This window comes from Felis catus, chromosome B1, assembly GCF_018350175.1.
Source record: "Felis catus isolate Fca126 chromosome B1, F.catus_Fca126_mat1.0, whole genome shotgun sequence".
Lineage (NCBI taxonomy): Eukaryota > Metazoa > Chordata > Mammalia > Carnivora > Felidae > Felis > Felis catus.
Genome location: NC_058371.1, coordinates 36,012,648 through 36,025,033, shown reverse-complemented (window position 1 = coordinate 36,025,033; position 12,386 = coordinate 36,012,648). Strand labels below are relative to the sequence as shown.

The following is a 12,386-nucleotide window of genomic DNA, read 5'->3' as shown; positions in this document are numbered from 1 at the left end:
GATGAGCAGATTGCCTGTGTAATAAATTTTAGACTATTTACCCAGGTCAGTTTGTTTATTATTATTATTATTATTATTATTATTATTATTATTATTATTTCTGTTCTTGTCAGAATTGTCATTTCTAATAGTAGGATCCCTCAAACTCTTTAAACCAAATCTTGCTTGCTATTGTAGAAAATAGGCTCAGATTTCTTCTTAAAGTCCAAACCATTTCTTTAAAGACTAACAGATGTTTGCCCTCCTCTTCAGTCAGTGAGAGGTGACAGTTAAGTGCACTCTTACAGGTTTCTTTCCTCTTTGCTTCTCAACACTTCCATGTTCAGTGGAAGTAGACTTGCATCCCTTTGGGTTTTGACTGAAGCACACACCCATCCCCTTCCTGCCTCCCTGGAACTGTTTCAAGATTTGAAGAGAAGGGTTTGTTTGGGGGCGTTTCCCTCGTCTTATCTCCGTCTGAGCATATGCTAGGGTTGAATGTATTTTGACCCTTCCACTTTAAATTTGGAGCTGAAGCACAAGTTTAAAGTACAACAGGGGAAGAGAGTCTGCTGAACTTTAAACATGAGGGATCCAGGGAGGAAGGTGCGTACATGCATTCTGAAGCTTTCCCAGAGAGGTTGTCCATCTTTATTTATTCAGACACAGAATTGTAAGCTAATAACTAGTAGGCAAAGGGAAAATATCTAAAACTATATAAAGATGTGTGACACATTGTGTGTTTATGTGCTTAATTTTACAGGAATGCCTCTAGTATTGAGTTTTGAAATTGATGGGAGAGCAAGTAAATTCTGAATTTTTATTTGAAAGCCTTTTGGAAAAGCTTAGGAGGATGGGTATTTGCAAGGAAAAATGTATTGTTTGTGATTGATCTTTAAGGCAATGACTAAAAAAGTATAGATAGACATTTTAGGTATTTTATCATTTTGTCTTCTAAAGCATAAAATTTTTAAAAAGCTATAAATAGTTATTATGAGATAAAGGTCACCCAGATTCTCCTCAGAGTTGAAAAGTAAGTCTCTCATTGATTATTACTTATCTTTGTCTAGTGGCTTTGAGGACAGTACATTGTGTGTATAGACTGATTTCTTTCTTGACTGATCTTTTCCAGAGCCTGGCCCAACTCGAGAATCTGTGCAAACAGCTCTATGAAACAACAGACACAACCACTCGACTGCAGGCAGAGAAAGCCTTGGTTGAATTCACCAACAGCCCTGATTGCCTGAGCAAGTGCCAGCTGCTCCTCGAAAGAGGAAGTGTACGTAAGGCTTGAAAAATCCTGTAGGATCAGAAAGGTTGAGGAAAATACATTCTAAGTTTAAGGGTGGACTGGGATAAGTTTTGTTCCTTAATTCTTCTAGGTACCTCTGCCTCCTTAATTTCACCTTTAAAAAGCACCATAGCCAGCTGCCTGGTCGACAACAAAAGGACACACAGCCCCATCAGGAAAATCTCACTGAAATATATCTTGTTCTGTCATTTTTCATCTTGAATCAAATTTCTGGGACTTTTTTTTTTCCTGTTTCTCACACTTAAGTACCACCTCATATCCTTTACAAAGAAGACAGACCTTTCTTACCCACATAGCCCATGTCACACAGCGTACAAGCTTCCTGGTCACCTCTGTTCTTCCTCCTCTGTACCAGAGCCACTGCTTACTGCCTCAGAGGGGTTGGGGAAAATCTTGACAACAAAAACTACAAGAAATTACAGTTTTTAAAAAGGGAATCAGAGCTCCTTCCAGCTTAAAAATGGCAGTGTGGTGATCAATATAATGCTGTTAATGAGACATAATTTGATTAAGTTAACATTTTAGGCAAGATGGAGATCTTAGGAAGGGAAGGGTAAGAATCCAACCAGGGAGGGTATCATGAAAGGGCACCGAGAGTCAGAATCCCGACTAGCAGCAAATATCTGAAGGTTACAGAGACCCGGGTCAGAGGTTGTAGAGTGCTCTGCTCTGCTTCTGCATGTACTGTTTTGTATATTGCTTTCCAGTCACTCAGTCTTAGGATTGACCCACTTAGATTTGTATATTTGTGCTATGGGAGATGCACAACCAGCTCTTACAGGTGACTCCCACTGGGGCCCCACCCTATCATATCTGACATCGTTAACTCCGGATCCTCATGTTGATAGTCAGTAAGTAAAACAGGCTGGAATAAATTGGTGCAATACTAAACACAATTATAGTGGATGCTTCCTTCTAATCTCTATTGACTTCTTAGAGTGACCTAGCAGATTTATTGGAATTATGTGTGAAAAACATTTAGATGTTATATAATGTATAGTTACATTTATATGCTCTATTCTGCAGTTAGAGTAACCTCTCTTGTGTTATTAGTGATTTGACACACCTGCTGTAATCAGTTAACCCATGTTCAGGGCTGTTGAGTAAAAGTCACATGTCAAGTGATTTTTTTATAGATTTTTTTTTTCTTAAGCATAAAGTTTTTTATAACTGGTGGCATTATGCAGTGCCTGTGGATAGCCTGCTGTCTTAAGGACTTTTAGTGTCGTGGGAAATTATCCTTAAACCTTAATTAAATTGTTTTAATAGTTCTGAGTCTGTCACTGTTATATGACACTATTATAATAGAGCCACATGGAAGAATTTGTACACGGCTCCCTTTTATACATTATGATCAGTTAGAATACTCTTGATTCTCCATAAGGTTAAAATTCATAAAATCCACATACCAGAATATGATAATGCTATTCCCTTGCACAGGGCATAATTTTTCTTTCTCATAAATAATTGTTATAAATTTACTTTAAAACTACCATCTACATTCTGGAAAGCTGTATCTGATTGCTAGTTATGCTGCTGTGAAGATAAAAGTTCAGGATTAACTGTACAGCTTAATGTAATGACTTCCTCTAATGCTGCTTTTTTTTTTTTAACTTTCTAATGGTATACTACAGGAATATTTTGAGTTGAAACTTTTTGAAGCATCATTATAACAAGGCTTTTGACAGAAGATTTCTCAGTTTAAATAAGAGATCTGTCTTCTTAATATCTTTCTGAAGTGACCCCCTCTAAGTGATGCAGAAGTGGCACTGGGTTCAGTTTGATCAGGCCATTCACTTCATACTGCCTTGTTCATAACTGAAATCAGTTAAGTGAACACGTACTGTGTGTGGGACTCATTTTTCCTGAGGCCCTCTAAAATGCAGAGAAACGAAGAAAATAGCAAAACTGATTAATTTTTCTTGAATCTAAGCATAGATATCCAAATAAAAAGCTTCATGACTGACTGATTCAATAAAATTGAATTCTGAGTCTTTTCCCCCCTCTTTTCACAGTCCTCTTACTCCCAGTTACTGGCAGCTACATGCCTTACAAAGCTTGTATCACGCACAAACAACCCTCTACCATTGGAGCAACGCATAGATATTCGTAAGTAGAGAATTATCGGTTTTTCCTTCAAGAAATTAGTTTGTTTAATGATGTGCTAATAATAGTTAAATTCGTGTTGCTTGTTTGATAATGTTCTGAAATTGCTGAGCATAAAAAATATATAGAATCCAGTTTTTTTCCAGAATTAGGGGCCTTATATAATTATTTCTAGGTAAGTCTTAAGTCCTCCCTTTTGTCATCAGGGGGACAGTCCTGTCCTTTGTCATCAGACTGTTTTGTTCAGCCTTTACTGCCACTAATAACTAAGAAAAAACAATTGTTAAGGATTTTGAATTCTGTGCAGACAAGCTCAGTACATTCAAGCTCAAGTACATTCAGAACGGCCATACTCCAGGGTCTTCATTGTGACAACTATAAAATCCTGAATTGGAAAGCCTAGTAATCTTAAATTCAAAGGGCCATTTTCTCAGTAGTATTAAGAATTAAGGGAATACAACAAAAACAAGAGTTACAGGAGGTTTAGGGGAAATAGTCTAAATTTACCATTCCTCAGACATTTCGTATATTTAAAGATGTTTGCCCTTCCCTGGCAGAGCTTGCTTTATGTGACTTTTTTTGTTTTGTAGGGAACTATGTGCTCAACTACCTTGCCACTCGGCCAAAGTTGGCGACTTTTGTGACGCAAGCGCTTATTCAGTTATATGCCAGGATCACAAAACTGGGCTGGTTTGACTGTCAGAAGGATGACTATGTCTTCAGAAACGCAATCACAGATGTCACAAGGTTTTTACAGGTAAGATGTATATATCTGATGTAATAAGAATGTGAGAAGCAGCTTGCATACGCATATGTAATAAACATTACACATTTAAACATTACACAAAGTGGTATTATCTTATACATTCTCTTCTGTGTCTTTTTCACCTTTAATATGCCTTAGCTTTGCATGTTTACACGTCAGCACAGACAAACTCTGTTCCAATCTTAAGATACCATAATTTAGTTAACTAATTTCTTACATAGGTGGGCATTTAATTTAGTTTTCTATTTTGACTGTTATGTAAACACTTGAATGAATATCCTAGAATATATATACCTGTCATATTTGGAGTAAGTGTGTTTGAAGAGTGAATTCCTAGCCATGGAATTATGCAATCAAAGGGCTATGTGCATTTTTGGCTGTCAAAGATACTTCCAGATTATCCTCAAAAAAAGTTGTTTCCTACAGCAATTAAAGAGTGTCTGCCTTTGTCCCGTACCTTCACCCTGGAAGCTCAGCTTTTTAATTTTTCCAATTTAATAGCTAAAAAGAATTAGTATCTCAGCATTTGAGTTATAAATGAGACAAAACAAAATTTTCATTTGTTAATTTACTACCTATTTTTTTCTGTGAACTTCCTGTTTTATATCTTATGTACATTTTAAAAATCTGGTTCTTTGTCTTTTTCTTACTGTATGTAGTCTCTTTGTAAATTATGTTATGCATTCATTTGTCACTTATCTTAAATGTATTTTGCCAGTTTCTCTTTGTATAATGGGTATGAGGTAATATGAGTATTTTTAAAGTACAAAAGGCCTCAATGTTGATAAAGGCAGATTTAGCAGTCTCCCTGCATGACTGCTAGGTTTTGTGTGCTGCAAAGCAATAGTTTTATTTTATTTTATTTTATTTTATTTTATTTTATTTTATTTTATTTTATTTTATTTTATTTTATTTTATTTTATTTTATTTTATTTTATTTTATGTTTATTTACTTTTTCAGAGAAAGAGAGAGACAGAGGCATGAGCAGGGGAGGGGCATAGAGAGGGAGACACAGGATCCCTAGCAGGCTGCAGGCTCTGAGCTGTCAGCACACAGCCCAGCACGGGGCTTAAACTCAAAAACCATGAGATCGTGACCTGAGCTGAAGTCAGACACTCAACCAACTGAGTCAGCCAGGCGCCCCAGCAAAGCAACAGTTTTAAACTGCAATTCCTTGCTACCTTATCCAGGCAGTTTTGATAGCAACACAGGATTGTGCCATTTCAAAATTGTGAGTGCACTGCCATTGCTGAAATCAAGCTGCACATCCCAACTTCTACCTTATGTTTTTGTTTTTGTTTTTGTTTTTTTTCTAGGATAGTGTTGAATACTGCATCATTGGCGTCACAATTTTATCTCAGCTAACCAATGAAATTAATCAAGTAAGTGCTACAGCCTTCCTCATTGAAGTAAGTGCCATATTTTTTCTCAGTATTGGTGTTTTCTGCTATGTGTGGGATGATCTTTTTTGGCAGTTGTGTGCTTTTGCGGTAAGTGATTAATGCCCTTTGAAACAATAGTTCCATTGGGTTTTCCTCTGTAAGTGCAGCCTTCCTCATTCTTAATGTCCTGGTCCTCTTCTGTCTCCAGAATATTTGATCCTCCCATCAGCTAGCTATCCTTGCTGGAATTAAGGTTCATTGTGAGAGATGGGAGGAACAGTCCTAAGTCAAAACGTTAATGAAACAATTGTTAAATGAGTCCAAAAAAGGGACCACAAAAGTGGAACCAGAATATTTGTGTGCCACTTCTGTATACATTAGTATGTGTTTATAATCATTTAAAACTCAGTTCCCATGTGCTATTAAAGATTTGTGGGGGGATCTTTTTAGAATGCATAAAACATTGTGCTAAATACCAAATAATTATTTGAGTATCCATTGACGTTATAGATTACTACAGAGGAAACACCAGTGGCTTTCTTTCGCTCTGGCTATTATTTTGGTAGTCATTTACTTTTATATCCGGCTAAAATTTTATAATTACTGAACAGGCCAGTATTAATATTAATTGTGACATCTCACCCTTCGGTTGTCAGCTGTTAATTACATTGGCATCACTGTTGCTCTGGTGCATATTTATGCAGACATTTTTATTAACCCTGAGAAATTTTAACTGTGAGTTAGTACTACTATAAATGCATCAGCTTACAGCCATTTAAAACCTGGAGTCCATATTATATTCTATGTCACATGCGATCCCCACTGTGGTCAATCATTATCAAAATAATAATAGCTTATACTTTTGAGTGATTACTATGTGACAGGCACTGTTCTAAAGACTTCACTTATATTAACTAATTTTATTCTCACAGTAGTCCTGTGAGGTAGGTACTATGGTTGTCCCGTTTTCTATATAAGGAAACTGAAGCACATAAAGGTAAATAATTTGCCTAAGATGTCACAGTCAGCAAGCAAAAGTATCTGAATTTGAACCCACATAGTCTTATTCCAGAACCTATGCTCTTAACAACTAACTTATTAATGTAACTGCTATTACCTTTGTGGTAGTAGTAAAGCATGCATTAACTAAATACAGAGATTGTGGAGTTAATGTTCTCCTTTTTGGCGGTGACTGGGTGGCTCAGTCAGTTAAGCATCCAACTTTGGCTCAGGTCATGATCTCATGGTTCATGGGTTTGAGCCCTGCGTTGGGCTCTGTGCTGACAGCTCAGAGTCTAGAGCCTGCTTTGGCTTCTGTGTCTTCCTGTCTCTCTAATCCTCCCCCACTTGTTCTCTGTCTCTCTCTCAAAAATAAATAATAAACATTAAAAAAAATTTTTTTTAATGTTCTCTTCTTTGAAGCTTAGCCCCACAAAATACATTAATGTTAATATTTTTAAAAAAGAAAACTTCAAACTTTTGTCTGTCTTAATGGAAATGTGTGTAATGTACTTAATGTAATTATTCTCTATTATGATCAGCATAACTGATTATACTTGGAATATGGTACATAATCTAGCAATGGAATAATATTCAAGACATTTATGATGACACAGTGACAGTGAAGCTAGAATTGGGGAATATTTTGAACCTCTTTAAAATTCAATTTTCTGTTGGGTTTGTGTTTTTTGGGGGGGAGGGGATTGTCAGATTTAAATCAGCATTTTTCTGTTACCATTCGTGTTTGAACTTAGAAATAAAATCAAGGGAGGGGTGCCTGGCTTGTTCAGTAGGAGGAGCATGTGACTCTTGATCTCATGGTCGTGAGTTTGAGCCCCACACTGGGTGTAGAGATTACTTATAGATAAAGCGTTAAAAAAAAAAAGAGAGAATCAAGGGGAGTGCTGCATTACTCTTTAATGAGCCCCCTCTTGAATGAGTTGATTGGTCTATAGAAGAGATTTAAGCTTTCAGTAGGTGGTTGGACTAAAAATTCCCTTGGTAACCTTGAAATCCCTTTGTTCCCTTACTGAAGTGTCTGTGTGTCAGAAATAGAGGGCATACTAAAGAAGCCAGCGATGGAGTCCTTAACCACAGAAACCTTTAAAGTTTGGCTGAAAAGAGAAGAACAGAGGAAAAAAATGAGAGACCAATACAACCATTCAATTTAAGTGCTCACTTCTGGGATAGAGACTACATGTTGAAATAGGTTAGAGAAGGCAGAGAATGTTGTGGGCTATTGTCAGTTATCCTAAGTTCATGGTTGTTAGTTAATTAATGACTGTTGTAGAAATTCTATGGTAACTTTAGCCCTGAGCAGATTGTTTACCAAACCCAAGCCTTGCCACTGTCTGTTTCTGAGACTAAGCCACAATACAACATGCTAGTAATTATTAGCAATATCTGCCAGCAGTTTGTTAAATTTTACCCCCTTGTGCAGAGGAAATTAAAACTTTGGAGTGGAGATACTCATCTCTCTTTCCGTCTTCCATCTGTAAGCAATAGACAGATCCTGGCTAGCTGTTAGCCGCTTATTGTCCTTTGCATCCTCTTACTATACATAAGTTAATGGTGATTTAAACATTAAAAATGTATTTTGTATATACAAGTTGGTTTTATTGGAAATCCTAGTTTATTTGAAGTCTGCATGAAAGTTTTTTTTCTTTGCAATTAATTCTAAAACTTGGATTGGTTTATTTTTGCACAGGCAGACACCACCCATCCTTTAACCAAGCACAGAAAAATAGCCTCTTCTTTCCGAGATTCATCGTTATTTGATATCTTCACACTTTCCTGCAATTTACTAAAACAGGTAAGATTGTAGGTTGGGTCCTCCTTCCCAGGCCTCTTTGAAAGGATGAGAATGAGTGGGGACCTGTTAGGGGTCAGCTCCAAGCCAACCCCTTGAGAGTTGGTGCAGCCCTTTAACCATCACCATCTCTCCTACGACACCTGCCTCTGAGATGCAGAAGAAAGTGGCACGCTGACCACTGACATTACGAAAAGGATTGGAATTGCCCTATTTCAGAGCTGTTCCCCTAAGCAAAGCACAGTAAATGAACACATATCCCAAGGAGTCTAGTATAGCACAGAATTTGGGACTAGCTGTTTGCTTTTTTTATACGCACATAAAATCTTCCTTCATGGAGTAAAGGCATGTTAGCTTTATGGTGTTTGGATTCTTAGTGCTCTGAAAGTAGGTTCAGGCTGCATTGTTAGCATACTGAAACAGGCCAGCTCCCCTGCCCCCTGCTGAGTTACAGGCAGCAAATAAACAAGCAACATCTGTAAGGAAAAGTAGATTTTGAATTTTTAACATCCATTTAGATTTCATATCCTGAAGGGGTAGACAGTTATCATATAAGGAAATTACCTGTTTTAAAGCAGAAAATTGGTGTTGTGGTTCATTTATGGATAGAGTTGAACTAAGAAAACAATGCTCACCTATGAGTTCTACACATTTGTAACAATGTGTAAGGAAGCTTCTCTCTGTAGAAAGCTAAATGGGATTAGCCTCTGGCTGTTTGTTTTTGTTTTGTTGTGAGGGGTTTTGGGGAGTTGGGTTTTTGTTTTTGTTTTGTTTTTGTTTTTAGTCTCTTTTTCCATTATGTCTCAACTTTTAGAAGCAAGTTTGGATTCTTTCTGTTGCTCCATTTAATGATGTTCATCTTCCTCAATTACTTCATTCTACCTCAGAATTCCCAAACATTCCTCAGGTTGGGCAAGCTGCCTGGCAAAAGCTGTTGTACCCCCTGGAGGGGAAAAGCTTTGGAGAAAACTGAGGATTGACTCCTCCCCACTGATACTGTCAAAAACAATTAGCCAGCCGGTCACTGAGTTCACAGACGCTATCTAGAAATTACTAGGATCTCATAGCAAATGGAACAACCACACATCCCATATTGCTTCAGAATCCCTTGTGGTCACTGTGTCTACAACATGTAAAGGATAAGTGTCCAAAGAGGGATGTCTTTAAATACCAGTTTCATGTTTTTATGGTAAATAAGGATCTAGGATTTTCATAGTGACGTTAAGGTGATGGAAGTACAGTGTCTTTTGCAGGGGAAAACTTGCTTTATTGAGTTGAAATACTGCCCTCCTTATCTGGCTTAACAGCTTTCTCAGGAGTCTGGCAGCAAGCTGGGAAGAGAGGAGTGATTGTTTGGGGCTCATTATGTGGTCACTTTTACAGGCTTCAGGAAAGAATCTAAACTTGAATGATGAAAGTCAGCATGGCTTGCTCATGCAACTGCTCAAACTCACTCATAACTGCCTAAACTTTGATTTCATCGGCACTTCTACTGACGAGTCCTCAGATGACCTGTGCACAGTACAGATCCCCACCAGCTGGAGATCAGGTAACAGAATTTTACCACCTGGGACAGACTGCTGCTGCTCAGACCTGCACAGGGTCTGTGGGATGACAACCCTTTGCTTGTTGTTAGAGACGATTTAGAAGGTCAGCCTCTGCCTTGATAAAGTGAGGAAGAGGTTGTTGGAGGAATCTTACAGATCCCTCAGCCTCAGAGACTTTTTTTAGTTACTGGGTTACTAACGAATGTAACTTTGACCTTCCTACATTAATCACCTAGAGACCTCTGTGATCTTACTCATTAGACATAATTTCTAGCTTTAAAAATGAAATAAAAGAACTTGTTCTTCTTCTGTGTTCTTTAGGATAAAACTTGAACACAGTCCTGATTGGTTTACGTTCTCTGAGAGTCAGAAAAATGAATCTGTCTCTTAGAGGAGCTAAAACCTAGTTCTCTAAAAACAACAGCGAGGGAAACAAAAAGCCCCTCTTACCTTGTCACTTTGAAAGGAGGTAAACACTGGGAGATAGGAAAGCAGGGAGATGTCCACTGATACATAGTCCCATGTGTACCACTGGCAATGAGCAGACATACTCAGTAACGCACTCCTTTGTCTTTTTCCAGCATTCTTAGATTCTTCAACTCTGCAGCTGTTTTTTGACCTGTATCATTCCATCCCTCCTTCATTTTCACCTCTGGTGAGTCAGGACCACAGTTTCTAAAACAAACCTACTTCTAGAAAGTAGCAATGGTGAATGAGCCTTATGCTTGTTCATTTTGTTGTATAAAATCCTAGAAGCAAGGCATAGAAATAGTGGGGGTAGTTATCTAGCCTTTTGTGGTAAAGCTTGTACCCTAAAGGTTCTTGCAGTAAAGTCTTAACTTAATTCTCTCTAAATTATTCCTGTCTAATGACAAATTGCTGCAGATGTCAAGCTCTTTTGGTCTCATCTTGAATCTGACTTTATACTACACCTCAAATCACAGGCTGGAGTGGGAGGGTTCACCTTGTATTGTCTAAATGAAGATGATCCTGCTCAAGAAAAGTTTTTAAAATCCTCAGGCACATGTTACATAGGTGATAAATGGAAGCTGTAAGGGGAAGACAAATTTGTATACTATCCTGGGCAACATTTGAGGGCTCTTGGAAGTAATGCATTTCTTCTTTAAAGCAGAATAATTACCCTCCTCAAATCTCAAAATTATCCAGGTCCTAAGAGATACTGGTCTCGTATTTCAAATTGTTTGGTGTAAAATGCTACTGTACTAAACACAAATAAAACAGGAAAGTAATGGATGTTTTGCATAGTTTTTCTACAGTAGACTGTTTTCCTGGTTATTATGGTACTTTTCCAAATGTAGACCTTTGCTTTAGTAGAAACATGAATACATTGCTGTTTGTATCTTTATGTTTACTTCAGGAAAAGGTAGCTCACTCAAGAGGGGTAGTTAGTGAAAGGACTATTTGTAAAGATATGTGGGCAACGTTAAGGGAATCCAACAAGGGGTGGTGAGGTGCCATACACCCTTAAGGGAGTGCAATAGTGGGGAGCCCTTGGGGGCAAGAGGAGGAAACCCTGGAAAGCTGAAGCTGTGGCTTAGGGGAGGGCTGGACAGCAGAAGTAGGGACACTGCCAATCATGGCCCAGCCAGGAGTTGAGAAGGGGTGCCTCTCTCTTCCTGCCCTTAATCTCCTGCTAGAACTTTCCAGTGGTTGAGGCCTACTAGAGGCAAGAGGGCAGTGGAGGTTGGCTCTGCTTAGTTAACAGAAGTCAGCTTCTGAAGGAGTAGAGCAGTGTAGAGAAGGATAGAAGATATATATCTGGAGGGGCAAACAGTGTAAATATCTAACATAGTGGGGAAAGAGAAGTGTTTTCAGTATAAAGCCTGGGTTTTTTTAGGACACAGATATAACTTGGTTATTTCATTATAGCACTACATAGCAAAGCCTGATGAGCCAAAAGTCTTCATGAAACAGAGAAAACCAAATCTAAAACTTTACTTAAACTATGAATTGAATGATATTTTAAAACCTTAAATACATATCTTAACAAGAATCAAAGAAGCCGGTAGGTGGTCAAAGAATAATACCTAAGTGAATTTCTAAACTCTGGATTTAACTAGTTGTTATGGTAACTTGGATCTAATGGGGTTTTTTTCTTGTAATAAAGCTGTTTCCAATATCCTAAGTTGCGTCTTCCTCAACTTTTTCTACATCATTGAAATGGTAGCAGGGGTTGAAAGAAAAGAATTAATGGCATATGTAAGAAGAATATTATAGGAGGGGAAGGAGGGAAAAGATAATATGGAATAGCCATATCATCTTTTTAATCAATTGTGTTTGGATTGCATCTGCTTTTAGGTATTATCCTGCTTAGTACAGATTGCCTCAGTCAGAAGATCCCTGTTTAATAATGCAGAGAGGGCCAAGTTTCTCTCTCATCTTGTTGATGGTGTTAAACGAATACTGGAAAACCCACAGGTAAGATTTTTGAGAATTTATTTTTATTTGAATAAATACATACAT

General features: G+C 37.7%; 1 protein-coding gene across 2 annotated transcripts in view; it reads left to right on the top strand.

The window, feature by feature from the left end:
• Positions 1-427: 427 nt before the first annotated feature.
• The window catches only part of XPO7 (exportin 7), a 40,439-nt gene continuing 28,480 nt past the window's right edge, over positions 428-12,386 (top strand). The window contains exons 1-9 of one of the 2 annotated variants that reach the window (XM_019828465.3): positions 428-585; positions 1,112-1,258; positions 3,307-3,400; positions 3,988-4,154; positions 5,481-5,573; positions 8,254-8,358; positions 9,739-9,904; positions 10,484-10,557; positions 12,222-12,341. In XM_019828465.3, coding sequence (XP_019684024.1) covers positions 565-585; positions 1,112-1,258; positions 3,307-3,400; positions 3,988-4,154; positions 5,481-5,573; positions 8,254-8,358; positions 9,739-9,904; positions 10,484-10,557; positions 12,222-12,341 — 987 coding nt within the window. In that variant the 5' untranslated portion in view covers positions 428-564. The remainder of the gene's footprint in view (positions 586-1,111; positions 1,259-3,306; positions 3,401-3,987; positions 4,155-5,480; positions 5,574-8,253; positions 8,359-9,738; positions 9,905-10,483; positions 10,558-12,221; positions 12,342-12,386) is intronic. The other variant, XM_019828466.3, reaches the window with a different exon arrangement.